Genomic DNA, 18,921 nt, shown 5'->3' on the forward strand with positions numbered 1-18,921 from the left:
TCAAAGAATAAGACATACAGTAAGTCAACAAAGACTAGTGATCAAAGTCAGAGGCTGACCTCAGAGACGAAGGAAGCTGAGAGGAAAGACAGTGGCAGTTCAAGTTCCCAACAGCAGCCAGGTCCCTAATAATCCTTCCCCAGGACTCAGGACCTGAGGAAGCCAAGAAGAAAGACAAAGACTGGCGAAGCTCCCAGCAGCAGCAAGGTCTCCGGCAATTCTTCCACGAAGAAGCATGGCACCTGCCTTAAATACCATCATAATCTGAGGACGGCAAACGGAACAAAACAAAGCTGCATACAGAGGGGAGGGGCGGGGAAGAGGGGAGGGGAAGAGGGGCGGGGAAGAGGGAAGGGGACACCTTCTGGGCCGCGCCTGCTCAACACAGAAAAACAAGAGGACCTGTTCCAAATGGAAGGAAGGGCAAGGACTGAAGCTAGAGGTTGTCCTCTGCTCTCCACACACACATGTGCTCTCATTCTCACACATGAATGGACATGCCCGTGCGCGTGCTCACGCACACACACACACACACAGATTTTTTTTAAGTAACTGCAATTAGCCATCATATTTTCTCTAACATTAACAGAATTAAACCAGAAATCAGTATCAAATCTGAAAAATCACCAACAGCCTTAGTTAAGGCGACTACTTCTGTGATGAAACACCGTGACCAAAAGCAACTTGGGGAGGAAAGGGTTTAGTTTGCTTACACTTCCACGTCACTGTTCATCATCAAAGCAAGTCAGGATGGGCAGACATCTGGAGACAGGAGCTGACGCAGAGGCCATGGAGAAGTGCTGTTTGTTGGCTTGCTCCTCATGGCTTGCTCAGGCTGTTTTCTTGTAGAACCCAGGATCACCAGCCCAGGATGGTCCCACCCACCACTAATGCCACCGCTTAATTCACTAATTAAGAAATGCCCTACAGGCTTGCCTACAGCCCCATCTTAAGAAGCCATTTTCTCAATCAAGTCTCCCTCCTCTCAGAGGACTACAACATGTATCAAGCTGACACAGACTAGCCAGCACACCAAGTATTTGGAGCCAATCAATATATAATACATATGCAAAAAAATGATAATAAATTTAATGAAAATGAAAATCAGATATACTACAAAGCCTTGAAGTCAGTAATTTTAGTCTATACAAGAAAATCTACAAAACAGAGCAACAAAACTGGAAGTATGCATTAGGGAACAATAAAACTGTGGGGGACAGGGGCCCTGATCTCACAGAACCGTGAAAGAAGGTCTTATATCAATACCACTCATGTGGAAACACCCACTCACAGCAGAAAAGTCAAATTCTTGGTCAGTGAGAAACTGAGCTTCTAGAGCAGAGAAGCTCAAGCCAAGCAGTTATGGCCAACATTAGCAGCCACACTTCAGCTCTGCGGCCTTCATCTCCAAAACAGAATCCTGTCTAATGGTGGGGAAAGCATCAGACAAGGGTACTAAAATAAACCTTAATCTTCAAAACTGCCAAACACACACACACACACACACACACACACACACACACACACACACACACCAAGAAAGATCCAAGTTCAGAGGAGCCCAAGGACGACCCAACTAAGAGGAAGAATGAGAGCAAGTGGCCTCTCACTAGAACCCTGAGTGTTAAGTAACACCTGAGGGAGCCTAAAGGGCAGGAGCTTGGTTAATGCTGTGAACTGGAATTCCCAGAAACACCACATCCATGGTAAAGATTCCACAAGGCAGCCAGGAGTGGTGGCGCAGACCTTTAATCCCAGCACTCAAGGAGGCAGAGGCAGGCGGATCGCTGTGAGTTCAAGGCCGGCCTGGTCTACAAAGCGAGTCCAGGACAGCCAAGGCTACACAGAGAAACCCTGTCTCAGGGGAAAAAGAAAGATTCCCCAAGGCTGATGGACCTATTATCACTTCCGTGGCTACAGAAGCTGGAATGGTGCAGGTCTAGAGCTCAGCTGTCCTGGCCATCTACCCTCACCCCTCGTAGAGCCCACTCACTGCCCATCTTGGCGTCCGGCCTACCATCCACCCTGGTGACTATCAGGTGTTTTGGAATACAGAGACTCCCAGCCTCCACCAACCCCCAGATGAGAGTGTCATCAAATAGAGCCTGAGGCCAATAACAGAGACTCCCCACTTTGCTGTACCCAACCTACCTGACCTTCACCTGGATACATGTGAAAAGCGCCTTGACTCATGACTTTGTTTCACTCTGTTGCTACACTTTATAAAACTGTTACCATGAAAGAAAAAAAAAACCTGTTACCATGTTACAAGGCATTAGGGGTAACCTGAATCTGTGCCCAGACCACAGTCACTTATGTTCAGCTCCAAAACAAATTGGCGCTTCTGCATCAACAATTACAACGTATCATTTCAGACTGTGACACTGCACCTCAGTAAGCAAGATGCTACTGCTTCTTGCTTCACCACTAGAAGAGATGGTGTTGGGCAAGAGATCTGTGTGTGTACAATTTTCTTGTAAATCTAAACCATTCTAAAACATTAGGTGCTTTTAAAAAAATATATAACATCAGGCCCCCTCTTCACAAACCCTGGCTCTAACTGTTCTGGAATAGCCCATGCTATCAACATTATTTAAGCATCCATTTCAATACTTTCTGTCTTCAAGACAAGAATAAAACAAATACAGTTTGGGGAGAGGTGGTTCCTTTTGTAAGCTCAAAAATTAATCTCAACTTGTACCATATAACAAAAAACTGACTCATTTCACACAAAATAATATACTATAACCTCTCCCAGGGAAAAAGATGAAAAGAAAGAAATCTTTATGACTTTGGATTTGATAACAGTTCTTCACACAACACCAAAATCATGATCATTTTAAAATACATTTTCTCTTATTTATTGGGTGGGGGGTGGAGTCCTGAGGGAAAGGTGGCATGCTAGAAATCAAAGGACCAGCTGGATGTCCTGGTGCACACCTGTAATCTCAGCACTCAGGGAGGGAGAAGCAAGAGGATAGCTCTGAGTTAGAGGCCAGCCTTGTCCACAAAGCAAGGCCAGTACAGCCAAGGCTACATGGAGAACCTGTCTTGAAACAAAGAAACAAAAATAAAATTAAAAAAAGAAATCAAAGGACTACTTTCCAAGCCAGTCCTAGCCTGCACCCTTGTGCAGGAGACTGTCTGTCTTGCTGCTTTAATCACTGAGCAGCAGACTCCAGACTAGCTGGTTCTTGAGCTTCCAGATGATTCTCCTGTCTCTGCCTCCCATACTGCCTTAGGACTGCTGTTATTACAGACACACACCACCAAGCAAGGCTTTGTACACAGGTTCTGGAGACTATAGGGCAAGCTCTTTAACCGGCTGGGCCTTCTCCCTGCCCCGCCCCCTTTCCAATATGGAGAAGAGAATTCACCAAGAGGTTGGGGCTAGAGAGATGGCTCAGCAGCTAAGAGCTCTGTTGCTCTTCCAAAAGACCAGAGTCCAATTCCCCAGCCCATGGCAGCTCACAACCATTAGCAATTCAGGTTCCAGGGATCCTGCATCCTCTTGTGACCTCTGCAGCCAATGCACATGCATAGTGCACAGGCAGACATGTGAGTAAAATACCTATACACATAAGTATTTCTAGAAAGCCTTTAAAAATATTAAAAATTTTGCTCTGCAAAGAAAACAACTGTTAAGAGTTAAAATACTGGAGGGGGGGAGGGTGAGTTTTCAAAGCACAAAACAATAGACTCGTACCTAGAAAAATAACATTCAAAGTTATAAAAGTGGAAGACGCAATCCAGCAAGAACACAAGGGAATGCTATGAAGGAAACAAAACGAGACGCAGCATTAGGAAGAGCTACGAGTGTCCAAACAAGAAGTCAGGACAAGATACTCAACAGCATCGGGGAAGGGAAATGAAACAGTAAGCTATTGCCACACACCTGTCAGAACGCAACACAACACCAACAAAGACTGCGACAACAGAGAATGCAGTGGACTCAGCAACCCCAACTCCATTCACAGCAAAGGCAGCAGCATCTTCAAGGAGCTTTATGGAATACTTCATCCGGTATCTCTCTGAGAGACCAGTGAGTCCCAAAGGACAATCATAAATGGGGGGAGGGGGGCCAGAGGACACAGAATTTTGCTAAAAAGCAGCGCTCCAATCACCTGTAGGCTGTGAAACTTTTATCAATCAAAAGGGACTTTAATGTAAAATTCAAATTTAAAAATCCATAATGAGTAACTTCAAAATTCAGTTTTAACTATGAGGTTCTTTCTGGAAGGTAAAAAATGTTGGACCCAATGCAATAAAGGAAAAGTGATTTTATGGTCATAACTAAGAATCTTAGCTATCTGATTTCACCTGTGACTGGGACAGTCGATCAAAAAGGTACACTGTCCTCCACTCACTCTCCCCAGATGCTGAAATGACCCTCACACGCTCTTCCCGGGTCGCTAGAGTAACCGCTTCAATTCCTGGAGGCTTACTTTCCTCCTAAACTCCTTCTACCCACCTTCCCACATAGATTAGCGCTTTGCCCCTTTCGCTGTTCATCAACACAGCAGTCACATCCCCTCCATTAGACAGGAGGAGCATCGCTTATGACATATCCGGGACGAGGGGGCCTCAGAGATCTCTCACATGAATGAATTCCACAATCAAACACCACAGGGTATAAAGCAAGAACTGCATTAAGTCAATGCTTTAGTAGTGACACACGGCAATTCATCCACGGCTTTGACAAGTTGTTACACGGGTTGTTACAAATTATGAAAGATCAAAAGGCTCCCTCAGTTTTTAAAACGCAATTTTGCTTAACGCCTGTCTTGAAAACGTGAACTACTTAGCCCTTAACGGTCTGAGGCATAAGGAGCAACTAACCCAGTCATGTCAATTACTAAAATGTTCCCTCGTGACGCGTCCCCACTCATCGCCAAAATGAGCTTCAAGAGACTAGATCCTTGATCTTTTCCCCCACCTGCCACAGCGACAGTGGGCAAAGTGGGCAGAAACGCTGAGGTCTGGCTTTCTTAGAAGCACTGTTCGCTACTTGAACTCTCCGGGAAAAAAAAAGCTAGCATCATTCAACCCTGGACTCATCACCAGAGGCAAAAATGACAGCAGAGCGCGAAGCACGCAGAAGCAGAGCTGCAGTCCGCGGTGCGGTCTGGACAAGGAAGCAAAAGCAAAGCCCTGCTACAGCAGCTCAGGCCCCGGGCCCCAGGGCAGGGATATCCCGCGCGCGCGCCGCACCCCTTTGCTTCTGCGGGGGCCAGGGATAACAGCTACCCCGCCGGCCAGGGTCATGGCGCTCAGCGTCCACAGCTCGCAGCCCCGCCGCACGTACCTTCGCTCCGACCCAGGATCCGGCAGCACAGGTTCTGCAGCAGAACGTTGGGCGACTTCTGATCCGGGGTCGCCATTACCGCGCCCGGACTGCGCGCCACAGCCTCCCCTTGCCCCAGGATCCCGCGCCCGGACTACGGCGCCGCCATATTCGCGGAAGCGGCAAAAGCGCGCGCCTCCCATAATGCACCGCTTCCCGCGCGAGGCGCGCATGCGCCTCCCCCTCTCGGCGCCGGTTCTCGCAGCTTCTCCGCGCCGGAAGAGTTGCGGCGGCGGCGGCTGTAAGGGTAGTGGCTGGGCGATGCTTGCTGTTATGCGGAGCCCGGGCGGCCGGGCGCTTCCTCAGGTTGCGGTCTGGGCGATGCTTATGAACAGCACCGGCTGGAATCACATCTGGATGCGGAGTCCGAGCGCGCATGAGCCCTGGCACAGGGACAGGGGCGCAGGCAACGGCAGGACTCTCTTGAGTCTGGAACCCTAGCCCCTTAACGTCACCGGGTGGTAGTCCTGGAAACGGGGACCTTAGCAGTCAGCTGCTGGTGAGAGGGGGAGGTTTGAGTGACTTCTCTGAGCGCTGCCATACTTAAAGAATCAGACGCAGACACTAGAAGCTCCATGGTGTCCGTGGAACGCAGGAGGAGCGGAATCCTCGCTGCTTGGTGGCTCAGCCCCGAAGCTTCTGCCGGCATGGGCGGCGGTCGGCAAATGAAAGCTCACTTCTTGAGCGTTGAGTCAGGATAGCTGTAATAGCGGTGGAACTCAGAGATGGCTTAATGTAGAGCATACCCTTGTTCGTCTTTCTCTCGCAGGCCGCTCAGCCACCCTTCCCTGCCTGCTCTGTGGCCGACAAACTCCCTGGACGGACAAATGTGGTACCTGATGGAACTCAGCCAGTTAAAGCCAACAGTGGAAAACTGCCAGAGGAGAGCCCCCCACCTCCGCTTCCGCCTCGCATTACCTCCGACTCTGACAAGCTGAGACTCTCAACGCCTCTGCCCTACTTTGTGCCTCCCACACAGATGATGCTCGTCAGAAGTTCTAGAATATGGGCACGGTGGCTGATGTTAACCATTCCTGCTGTTCCCTCCACCTCGGGGGCAGTAGCTAACCTTCAGTGTTTCCCACTTATGTTTCCATCACCCAAATAGCCACTTCTCCGTCTTCAGTCCCGGTAGATACTGTTTTGCTGACTGGGTTCTAGCGCTGTCCTTGGTAATAGGCGTGATCTATTATAAGACGTCTTCAGGTGGCGTTCTGGACTGAACACTCAACACATCTAAGTGCAGATGTGTTGACAATTTTATGAGGATGGCAGATGACCAGAGTGGTTTGCTGTTAGGTGTGGCTGTTAGGAGCAGCGTGCCAGCTGATAGCAACACTGAAAGTTAGTACCTGCTCTAGACTGGTGTTTGGATAGTAACACGGTATTGAAGACACTTGGCAGCTGTTGCCACCAAGCCTGGTGACTTGAGTTCCCCAGGACCCATAGTAGAAGGAAAAAAGCAACTCCCTCAGTGGGTCCTCTGACCTCCACATGTATGCTCACACCATACAACCTGAGGTTTTTTTTTTAAGACTTTTCTAAGTAATAAACACCATAATGACAAAAAGTTTGACCCACCAGGAAAATACAAATATGCACGTGCCTACTAATGAAGCTTCAAAGCGCATGAAGCAAGAGAGGCTTTCCAGACGTAGTGGATGAAGACATCATCAAACCGTCCATGTGGTGTCTAAGTCAGTCAAGTCAGGACCCTGGAAACCAACTAAGCCAGTGACAAAAACACAGGCCAGGCATGGTGTCACACACCTTTGATACCAGCACTTGGGAGGAAGAGGCAGGTAGTCTCCAAGTTCAAGGAAAGTCTGATCTACATAGTGAGTTCATAGACAGCCAGAGCTACATACGGAGAAACCCTGCCTCAAGAGGGGCTGGGAGATGGATCAGTGGCTGAGAGCACTAGCTGTTCTTCCAGAGGGCCTGGGTTCAGTTCCCTGCACCCACATGACAGCTCACAACCATCTATAACTCTGGTTTCAATATACCTGTTGCCTTCTGACTACCTCAGGCACCAGACGTGCACATGGTACATGCAGGGGAAATACTCACATACATAAACTAAGTGAATAAATAGATGTGTGTGTGTGTGCACATGTGTAAAGCACCAGCAACGCTCGTGGCTGGCTGCTTCAGCCCAACTCAAGACCCAGGCAGTGAGGTCCACAGTGTTGCCCAATGTTCAGGCTATGCTACAGAGGAAAGGCTCCTTAGGAAACTGCAGTTCCCTGAGGCCGTAGGCGGGACTCCTTGCCCAGAACACACTGTGCTATCAGGGCTCATTTTGTCAGCTGGGTGCAGCATCACTGGATGTTTCTTCGGATGCTGTAAACTTTTGAATTAGCTTTCCACTGCTCTGACGAAATACCCGAGAGAAATGATCTTAAAAGAGGAAAGATATGTTTTGCCTCATGGTTTCAGGGGTTGCAGTGCATTATAGCAGAAGAGGGTTGCTCACTTTACAATATTCAGGAAGCAAAGAGGGGAGAGGAAGAGTCCGGTGGATGGGAGCAGCACATCAGCAGTGGGGCCCCAGCCCCTAGTAGCCCATTTGGCTAGTAAACTCTATTAATGGGTCTCTTATTCTTTTGTTGCTGTGATGAAAGACATTGACTACAGCAGCTTGTGGAGAAAGGTGTGTGAGTGTGTGTGTGTGTGTGTGTGTGTGTGTGTGTGTATTTTGACTCAGTTCAGTGGTACAGTGGTACAGCTCATCATGAAGGAAGGTCCCTATGGCAGCTGGTCATGTCACATCGACAGGGAACAAAGCTATGACTCTCCATGCTCAGTTAGCTTTCTACTTTGCTGCAGCCTAGGACCCAAGCCCAGAGAATGGTACTACCCATTTTCTTAGGGGGGACTTCCCACTTCAACTAACCCAATAAAATAAATAATCTACCACAGGCACACCCAGAGATGCCAGGTGACCGTAGATACTGTCAAGCTGACAATCGGTATTAACCTCACATGCACTGGCTGAATTCTAGCCTTTACAATCCAGACCCTTCTCAACACTGCTGCACGGGATGTCACACCTTCACCGAGGGAGCTTCCCGGGGACGTTTCCAATCTGAAGCGTGACAAAGGTATTTGACTAGCACAGATCCATTCCTCAGCGGGGTCATGCTCATCCATCCCACTGAAAGCCCGAGTAAAAAGAGCAAAAAGGCTGACCTTTTAGCAAGGTGGCCTTCACAGAGACAGCCTCCTGTGTGGATCTCAGCTCCGTTAGCCCCACACAGCAGGGACAGTACCTTAAGGTACGCTTATGTGCGTGCATGCACAAATGTCTGAGATGACCTGGCACGAGAACCGTGTGGGACCACACAGGTCTGTCAGGACAGAATAAAGTCCTTACAGGTTCTCTGTCTGAGTCAAGATGGCCACGTAAGCTGTACAGACACAGGGAAGACCAGAGACGCCAGATGTAGCCGTCAGATGAGAATGTAAAGGCAATAGCAAAAGCAGTTCCCCAACACAAGGAGCCAGAAAAAATGCACAGACTTACAAACAGATGGAGTAATAACAGCAGTGGCCGCGTGAGGTCTCATGCCAAATGAGCATCAAGGACAAAACCTCAGTAAGAAGCTACACTTCAGGTAAATGTACAACCAGCCAAAGCTCAGGAAATCTATAACTCAGTAGCCCCTGTATCTGTTAAGAAAATGAAGCAATAAAAGTGAGTAGCCAGCAGGGTACAGTGGCCTACGCCTGTAATCTCAGCAGAGGCAGAGGCAGGCAGATATCTGTGAGTTCGAGGCTAGCCTGGTCTACAAAGCAAATCCAGGACAGCCAAGGCTACAGAGAAACCCTGTCTCAAAAAAACAAAAAAAATGAGCCGGGCGTGGTGGCGCATGCCTTTAATCCCAGCACTCGGGAGGCAGAGGCAGGCGGATCACTGTGAGTTTGAGGCCAGCCTGGTCTACAAAGTGAGTCCAGGATGGCCAAGGCTACACAGAGAAACTCTGTCTCGAAAAACCAAAAAAAAAAAAAAAAAAAAAAAACAAAACAAAAACAAAAAAAAAAAAAAAAAAAAAAAAGGGGGGGGGCTGGAGAGATGGCTCAGTGGGTAAGAGCACTGATTTGCTCTTCTGAAGGTCCTGAGTTCAATTTTCAACAACCACATGGTGGCTCACAGTCATCTATAATGTGATCTGATGCCCTCTTCTGGCCTGCAGGAGTACAAGCAGGTAGAGCACTGTATTCATAATAAATAAATAAATAAATTTTTTTTAAAAAGTGACTAGCCAGTGAGAAGGCTCAGCACAGGAGATGAAGGCTCAGCATGGGAGATCTGCCTGTCCTTTCCCAACTGCCTAGCTAGGCAATCGCTTGTTTGTGTCGGTGTAGTAGCTATGTTCTCAGCACTACAACTGAGTACCTGACAAGAAGCAACCTCAGCAAGGCTTGGTTCTAGGCAGCAGTTTGAGAGTACAGCCCATCTACCATGGGTGGGAGGCATGGTGGGACTGATTCAAGGCTGTATCTGCATGGCAGCAAGAGCACCGGGCCACTTGCTCTCATCTCGGTGGTCCAGCGAACAGGACATAGCGAATAGGGCAGCTCATCCAGAGTCCTGTTCTTTCCATGAGGCCTCACTGCCCAGTGTTCCGTAGTCTCCCAAAGTAGTGCCCCAGCTGGCACTACTGTTCAAGCACAGGCCAGTAGGTATGTTCTGCATCCAAACGTCAAAATCACAACATGCCCTTTCTACCTCAGACTACTGTATAATACTGCCTCGAGCCGGGCGTGGTGGCGCACCCCTTTAATCCCAGTACTGGGGAGGCAGAGGCAGGTGGATCGCTGTGAGTTCGAGGCCAGCCTGGTCTACAAAGTTAGTCCAGGACAGCCAAGGCTACATAGAGAGACCCTGCCTCAAAAAAACAAAACAAAAATAAAAATACTGCCCCACTTTATTGGCCGTATATATGCACAATTCCTTTAAAATAAGTTTTTCCCTCCAAATGACAAATGTGCACTGAGGAATTAGAAAAGTGAACCCACCAGAGAAATTCTGTCTCGAAAAAACAAACAAACAAACAAACAAAGAGTGAGAACTGAACCCAGAAAGCTGAAGCCAAGGGACTACTGTGAGCTTGAGGGCCACCCTGAATATGTAGAGGCTCGAGGCTAGCTTCAGCTGCTACTGGGACTCTGTCTCCAGAACACAAGAGCTAGGGTTGCCACTCAGTGGTAGAGTGCAAACCTGCAAGGCCCTGGGTGAGATTCCCAGCATGCTGAGAAAGAAAAACCAGAAACAGAAAGGCTAAGACATAACTGTACCCAGGGAGGTTCTCACTGTGAAACTCTATAACACAGACACCCACTGCATGTGTACACACACAAACACACACACACACACACACACGCACAATTTTATTACATAGAACGCTTTAACCATGTATAAGATTATATCTCATGTCATAAAGTTTTGTTTGTTTGTTTGTTTTTCAAGACAGGGTTTCTCTGTGTAGCCTTGGCTGTCCCAGACTCACTTTGTAGACCAGGCTGGCCTCGAACTCATAGCGATCCGCCTGCCTCTGCCTCCCTAGAGTGCTGGGATTAAAGGTGTGCGCCACCACGCCCCGGCTGAGAAACTGTGTCTCTAAGCAAATAAGGAAACATAGGCCTCACCGCGCTTAGACTGGCTGGTAGGGAGGCGGGGCTTTGTTGAGGCTCCTCCTGCTACAGCACCTGGCCTCACAGCTGGGCTTCCTCAGTTAGCTAGATTACCACCACAGCCTTGCCACCCAACGGGGACTGTGACACAAAAATGAAACTTAGCAACAAGAGTTTAGTTCTAAAGCTCGCATTAAAGTCATGATGGGCTATAAGATACAGCTGTGCTTCTCATTTTCCCGCATTATTAATAAATTAGGAGCTGAATTTAAAACAAAACAAAACAGAAAACAGTTGACCTCTACCAGGTGACCCAGAGCTATGTGTGCTGCTCTGAGTTCTATAAAAAGCAGCACGTGTTCTTCCCAGAGTCCCCTGTGTGCCGCAAGGAGATTTAAGTTCCCTGTAACTCTCTCTTTTTTTCTGGCTCCCAAGAAGCCAACTGAAAGCCTTGCTGCAATGAGAACTATTCTGGAAAGGTGTTCTTTAATTCAGTGCATACAGGGAAACCCCACACTCCAGTTACAACAGGTCCCATGGGGTGGGCTAGGTGCTGGAGAAAATCCAGAATCTTTTCGACTTTTGTCGCATCTCCAGGGTACAACCGAAAGAGAGGGAGGCTTACCCGCTTCTTCTGGAACCTGAGCTGTTGCACCTGTGCATACCCAACCTGAGGAGGTTCAGTCCGGGCTCACACACAGGTGGCTGAGGCTGGAGGCGGATGCTCGGGTGCTGATCCATCCGTCAGCTGGCCTGTGCTGCCCTCTGCCGGCCAATGGGGCACCCTACAACAAGAGACCTGCAGTTGGAGCCAGCTGACTGCTTTTCGACAAAACCTACTAAGAAAGGATTGTGGAGGCAGTTCTCATACTTAAACCGATGAGTCTTGGTCTTACTGAGAAAAGCTAAGGCTGGGAAAAGTGTTGCGTTTCCCAAAGTCTGTAAGGACGGTCCACTCTGTCACTAGTAAGAACAGGAGGCAGCAGTGTTCTGAGAAGCCTTTCAACTCTTTGTTTCCAGTCTTTCCACCAGTGGCAAAACTCCCCGCGGGGCACAGCTTTGAGGTTCAGTTTTTCCATCCTTAGAACAGAGAGGGTGAGAATTTTTGAAAAGTGCCAGTGAAGTGTGCAAGCCATTTTTCCCTTCTCCACGTAGCCACCACCCCTCATCAAAGAAGCTTCCCTTTCCATCGAACAGAGGCCCTCACGGAAAACAACTCAGTACAACACAAGATCAACAGAGCGGGGCCGGTCCTGTCCCAACAGATACATCCCAGCTCCTGCCTCTGTGGCTGAGGGAACACTGAGGAAGGGGCACGGGTGGAAAGGCTGTAAGAGCCAGCATGCCAGGAAGTCAGCTACATCACAGTCTCTCCTGGCAATGGCTGCACAAACAAGACCGGAACAGTGGCAGTGTCGGTGGACATGTTAACATGGAAGGGAGAGATTTTTTTTTTCCTTGGGGCTTCCTACCCTAGACAAAGACCTACAGGCAACTACTGACTACTGGAAGAAGAGCTAGCCTCTCCCAGGGGTCAGTCCCCTTATTGGTTACACAGCAGAGTAGTCAGCCTTGAGACCATATATACACAGAGACAATAAAATGGACTCAGCAAGTTGTATTCACATATACCTGTGCATACATACACATGCACACCTACATGTGTATGTAAAAAAAAATGTTTTTTTGGTTTTTTGAGACAGGGTTTCTCTGTGTAGCTTTGACTATCCTGGACTCACTTTGTAGACCAGGCTGGCCTTGAACTCACAACAATCTGCCTACTTCTGCCTCCCAAGTGCTGGGATTAAAGGCATGTGCCACCACCACCCGGCCTAAAAATAGTTTTTTAGAGGCCAGCAACTTGAGCATGGGTGCTTGGGAGGGACTGGAGGACTGGTGTCTGGGAAGGGCTGGAAGAAAATGAAGAAAATGATGTAATTCTATCTTTAAAACATTTTTTAAAAAGTGCCTGTGAGGGGCTGGGGATCTGGCTCTGCAGTTAAGAACCCTGACTGCTCTTGTAGGGGACCTAGATTCAGTTCCTGGCACTCACATGACAGCTCACAACAGTCTCTAATTCCAGTTCCAGGAATCAATCTGACACTTCCCACCTCAGTGGGCTCCCAAATGCCCAAAATGTCCGTGCATGCCACTAAACTTCAGGATGAGAAAAATCAAGATTCTGCTACAGAAGTTTTTTGGCTCTGAAAGTCTAAACTAGACTGTTTGTGCCCAGTATGTTTGTATGTTTGTGTCCAGTATGCCAATTAAAGAAACACACAATAAAGAAAGTCAAAGAAAGATTTTTTTCACTGTGCCCACAAACAAGGGTGTCCGGTGACATCCAGCCCCCAAGTCCATTTTCTGGGTGCTACCATGAGGTTTAGTTTTAAATTGGCAGAGGTGTGCGTGACTACACAGTCCTGACTAGGGTGTGGTCCTGCCCATCACTGGCCCATCATTTTCTCAGCTCCAGTCTCTCCCAGAAGGTGTTCTGACAAGTCGGAACTCTGTGGAGTCTCTTTCTGAGAGGCAAGTTCCTCCTCTGACTGCTGCCAGAGCTTTAGCCTTTCCCCTCCCCCCAGACAGGATTCCCAGGGAACTGTTTCCTGAGGGTCATTGTCTAAATCATATGGTACTCAAAGTATGGTCAAAGGCACAAGTGGTCTTCAAAATGTCTTTCCTCCTATCAGGAGAGTTACAATCCCACGAGAAAGACCAGCCGATCCATTCCATCACACCATGTTTATTTGAAAACAAAGTCTAAGGAGAGACAGACCAGCAGCTAAGAGCAAGTGGCGCTTTCCCGGAGGACCCAAGTTAAGAGCTCAGCACCCATGTCAGCCTCACAGCTGCCTGCAGACCCAGATCCAGGGAATCTGACACCCCTCTGGCCTCTGAAGGTACCTGCACTCCATACGCACATACCCACACACAGGCGAGTAATTTAAGATAAAGTAAGTCTTTTTTTTTTTTAAAGCATAATTTATTTATCAACAAAAGGATGGATGTTATATCATTCCATGCATTAAAAATGAATCAAAGATAAGTTAAAACCTAGCAAAGAAACTGCAGGGGTGACCTGACTTCAATGGTGTGGTCAGTGAGCCCTGCCTGGGTTGAGGCTCAGACTCAGCCAGTAAAGCTCCCGTGTCCTGGAGCCCTCAATAGTCACAAATGAGTCACATTGTCTTAGTCAGGTCTTTTACTGCTGAGATGTTGGGGAGGAAAGGGTGTGTTTGGCTTACATGTCCACAGTGTAGTCCATCACTGAAGGAAGTCAGGGCAGAAACTCAAGCAGAGCAGGAATCTGGAGGCAGGAGCTGGTGCAGAGGCCATGACAGATGCTGGTTACTGGCTTGCTCCTTACAGCTTGCTCACTCTGCTTTCTTATAGCACCCAGGACCACCTGCCCAGGGATGGCACCACCCACAATGGGCTGGGTCCTCCCCCAGCAACACCAATTTTTACAAAATGCACCACAGGCTTGCCTACAGCCCAGTCTTACAGAGGCATTTTCTCAACTGAGGCTCCCTCCTCTCCAATAACTCTAGCTTCTGTCAAGTTGACATAAAACCGTCAGCTCCACTGCTGTCCTGCCCTACCTATGGCTCTCACATGAACCTCGGGTCTTCCACACCAGACATTGTAGATCCACACTGGAGCTTTACTTGCTTCTTACTTTTGGCTGGGGGTGCTGGGCTTGCACCTAGGGCCTCATAGATGCTTGACAAGTGGGCTCTTACTTTTTGAGATACGGCCTCACTAACTTGTCCAATCTGGCCTTGAACTCTCTCTGTAGCCCAGGCAGATTTGCAATCTTCCTGGCTCAGTCTCCTGAGTAACTAATCTAAACTCTGCCAAAATATAAAGTACAGCTGCCAAGGCCTGGAATCTAAATTGTCATGGCAGTTAAGGTTATCCCCCACTCCCCAAAAGTACGCTGGGTGGTTTTATGTCAACTTCACATAAGCTAGAGGCATCTGAAAGAAGGAAACCTCAGTTGAGAAAATGCCTCCATAAGATCCAGCTGGAGGAAATTTTCTTAGTTAGTGATTGATGGTGGGTGGTGCCATCCCTGGGCTGGTGCCCTGGGTTCTAAGAAAGCAGGCTGAGTAAGCCACGAGAAGCAAGCCAGTAGGCAGCTCCCCTCCATGGCCTCTGCATCAGTTCCTGCCTCCAGGCTCCTGCTCTATTTGAGTTCCTGTCCTGACTTCCTTCAGAGATGAACTGTAATGCGGAAGTATAAGCAAATAGGCCCTTTCCTCCCCAAGCTGTTTTTAGTTATTGTGTTTCATCACAGCAAAAGAAACCCTAACAAGGACAGAAACAGGTACCAGGATAGTGGGGTCTTGATGTGACAGATGTGACCATGTCAATTTGGGTAGGCTTGTGAAAAAAACTTGGAACTTTGGGCAAAGTTCCAAAATCGCTGAATGGTCAAAGCTTGGTGAGCTGCTCTGTGGAAGCTTAGAAGAAAAGAGTGTCAAAAGAAAGGTAGACAAAGCCAGGCGTGGTGGCGCACGCCTTTAGTCCCAGCACTCGGGAGGCAGAGGCAGGCGGATCGCTGTGAGTTCGAGGCCAGCCTTTTCTACAAAACAACTCCAGGACGGCCAAGGCTAACACAAAGAGAACTTGTCTTGAGAAACAAACCAAAAAAAAAAAAAGAAAAGAAAAGAAAAAAGAAAGGCAGACAAGCCAGGCGTGGTGGCACATGCCTTTAATCCCAGCACTTGGGAGGCAGAGGCAAATGGGTCTCTGTGAGTTTGAAGCCAGCCTGGTCTACAAAGCAAGTCCAGGACAGCCAAGGCTACACAGAGAAAGCCTATGTTGAAAAAAAAAAGAAAAGACCAAAAAAAAAAAAAAAAAAAAAAAAAAAAAAAAAAAAGAAAAGAAAAAAAAGAAAGGCAGATAATGGAGGCCTGGCTTGTGAAGTTCCAGAGGCCCGTTTGAGAGTGTTTTAAAGACTGTCTGAGGCCATTGCACATTTGCTATGTGGTTCTGGCCAACTTGGGTTGAATAGTCAGCAGTGACTAACAAGAGACCAGTACCACTGAGGTGAGAACTTTGCTTCTCTTGGGCAATTGATGCTGGTCGGCTGGAGCTGAGAAACTAGTGGTGATTAAAAAGTGTGCTGAGAGTCAGCTCCCAGAAGCTGTATTCCAGAGGTGGCCAAGGTTGTACTGGCAGCCAGAAAGAGTAGAGTAAGAGTCACCCAGGTGGTGCCAGTTTTAAAGGTGTGAAGAGGTCCTGGAGAGCACCTGAGGCTTGGCACTGTGTGACAAAGAGTCCCTGAAGAGAAGCCAGGAAAGGCTGTAGGTAAAAGCGAGGCCCAGCCGCAGCAAGAGCCCCCAGTGCCATGGCATGACCACCAAGAACAGCAGCCTCAGTGGAGTGGAGCCATCGGGAGCCTGGAAGACAAGATGTGTGTGCTGCCGAGGGCAGAGCTGGAGAAGTGACCCAAGCCCCTCGGAGGAGCCCAGGAGATCACGAGCAAAGCCCAGACATTGGACATTGAGTTATTTACACTGTTGGAGTGTGGTTTTGCTTTGATCTAATTGTGGCTGTGGCCTGGTTCTTCCATCTTGAAGTAAGAAAGCATTTAACTTATTTTTTTTTATTTCGCAGGAGTCCATAGTTGAGAGACTTTGAACTTTTAAAGCGATTTGGGATTTTTACAAAGGACAGTCAATCAACTAACGTACCACAGAACAAATCTTTTGGTAGAATTAATCTGACCATGTGTTTTATTTATTTATTTATTTTTGTTTTTTGTTTGTTTGTTTGTTTGTTTGTTTGTTTTTTGAGACAGGGTTTCTCTGTGTAGTCTTGGCCATCCTGGACTCACTTTGTAGACCAGGCTGGCCTCGAACTCACAGCAATCCACCTGCCTCTGCCTCCCAAGTGCTGGGATTAAAGGCATGCACCACCATGCCCAGCATGACCATGTGTTTTAAAAAGCCATTTTTAAATAAATGCTTCAACAAGATAAAACCTATAACCTAGTATTCTAGAGGCTGAGATTAGAAAATCAGCCTGGGTTACACAGTGAAATCCTATCGCAAAACAACAATGATTCAGTGGGAAATTATAAATTCTGCTGAAAGAAGTGAAAAGTTGGAAAAGTGTGTGTGTGTGTCGCGCACACACACGCATGCTTCCAAAAGGACTAAAGTATAAAACTGTGCCTGCTGTTACAGATCAGCAGCAGGGTGCTTGTCTAGCGTGCACAAGGCCTTTGGCTTCATCCCCAGTGTCCCCCCTCCCCCCCAAAAAAGTACAGCAACAAGCGAAGCTGTGCTGAGCATAGTGAGTTAAAGACCTAAGTTGTCAGGGCCAGTCAACTTGGCCACAGTCAGAAGGACTTCCTCAACCTAAACAGTAGGCAAAGGACAGGTGGACAAACCAAACAGAAAACCAAGAACTTGCAGTGCAGCAACAAGAAATAAAAGTGTGTAGCCTTCAAGTCTGATAAGGCGAGGAGAGAGGACACCGTACCTGAAATCTTCCCGAGTTTAGTGAAAGACATGAGCAAACAGACAAAACAAACAACACCTGTGAAGAGAGGTGACCAGGAGAAAACCAGTGTAGCCCACACCCAGGCACAATGGAGCAGAACGTCTCATCCGCTATACACAGAAAAAGAAGCATAAAAGCAGCTTAGAGAGCCAGTGCAGAGAAACCCAGTGAGACCAGACACGAAGCTCCGATCACCAGAGTCTGGGAGGGAACAGCCACCTCAGTATGCCAATTGGAAAACAGAGCTTAGCAAAGTAGACTTAAAAAAAAAAAAAAACCAGCCCAGTTCTATGTTATGAGGAACTTGATCTAAGTATTCCTCACAATGGGTGAGGGGGGAGGGTGTTTGATAAAAGGTCCCTAATTGGCAGGTGTGGCTTCAGAACAAGGACATTACCATAGAGAAGAACAATGCACACAGATAAGGGGGCTGGCCCGCCAAGAAGGCATTCTGTCCCTAAACATGGGAACACCAGGGGACAGAACTGTAAAACAATAATCCATGGGACAAACATGGAGGCAAAAAAAAAAAAAAAAAAAAAAAAGCTGAATCCAAAATGACTTCTCAGATAATTCAACATCCCATATACAGACACTGAACTACCAGACAGGAAATCAGCAAGATTTAGGAGTAAATAATACGCACAAGCAGCAAGTTCTGGTCAGCACACCCGAATGCCGCCTCTAAAGATCACAGAATGTACACTCGATGCTAGCACCGTGCTATTCACTCAACAAGATTAACAGCAGCCTGGGCCACACACAGCTGACCCTTGTGAGGTTCATGGAGCCCCCTTCTACGACAATAGAACCAAATCAGAAATCAGCAACAGTAAAATCTCCAACGTGCATAAAGTAAACAACATGCTGGGCGTGGTGGCGCACGCCTTTAATCCCAGCACTTGGGAGGCAGAGGCTGGTGGATCTCTGGGAGTTCAAGGACAGCCTGGTCTACAAAGCGAGTCCAGGACAACCAGGTCTACACAGAGAAACCCTGTCTTGAAAAACCTAAAAAAGAAAAAGAAAAGAAAGTCTGTAAGTAAATAACACAATGGAAGGGTCAGAGGAAGTTTCAAAAGGAAACTGAGTCAGGCTTGATGGACACACCTGTAATCCTAGCACTCAGGAGGCAGAGACAGGAGGAGCACCCAAGACCCTGTTTCAAAAATCCTCCCTTCGAAGAAAACAGAAAAGAAGGGAGAAAGGGAAGGAAAGATGGGAGAAAGCGAGAGGAAAATTTGAAAGTACATAAAACCATATAAAGACAAAAACTGCAGCAATTCGGAGTGTGTGGCTGAAGCGGAAGCTGACAGGGGCATGTGTAGCTGTGAACGTTGATTCTGTGGGGCCGGGAGGCGGCTTAGGCAGAGGGAGCTTGCCTCACAACGGGAGGATGTGGGGCAGGATCCCCAGCACCAGGT

At 47.9% G+C, this 18,921-nt stretch overlaps 1 protein-coding gene across 1 annotated transcript in view; it reads right to left on the reverse strand.

Moving 5' to 3' along the window:
- Positions 1-5,493, reverse strand: part of Tubgcp3 (tubulin gamma complex associated protein 3) — a 58,546-nt gene extending 53,053 nt beyond the window's left edge. The window contains exon 1 of the mRNA XM_051169493.1: positions 5,306-5,493. Within this exon, the coding sequence (XP_051025450.1) occupies positions 5,306-5,381 (76 nt within the window). The 5' untranslated portion in view covers positions 5,382-5,493. The remainder of the gene's footprint in view (positions 1-5,305) is intronic.
- Positions 5,494-18,921: the final 13,428 nt, after the last annotated feature.

The sequence above is a fragment of the Acomys russatus genome, chromosome 27, assembly GCF_903995435.1.
Source record: "Acomys russatus chromosome 27, mAcoRus1.1, whole genome shotgun sequence".
Taxonomy (NCBI): domain Eukaryota; kingdom Metazoa; phylum Chordata; class Mammalia; order Rodentia; family Muridae; genus Acomys; species Acomys russatus.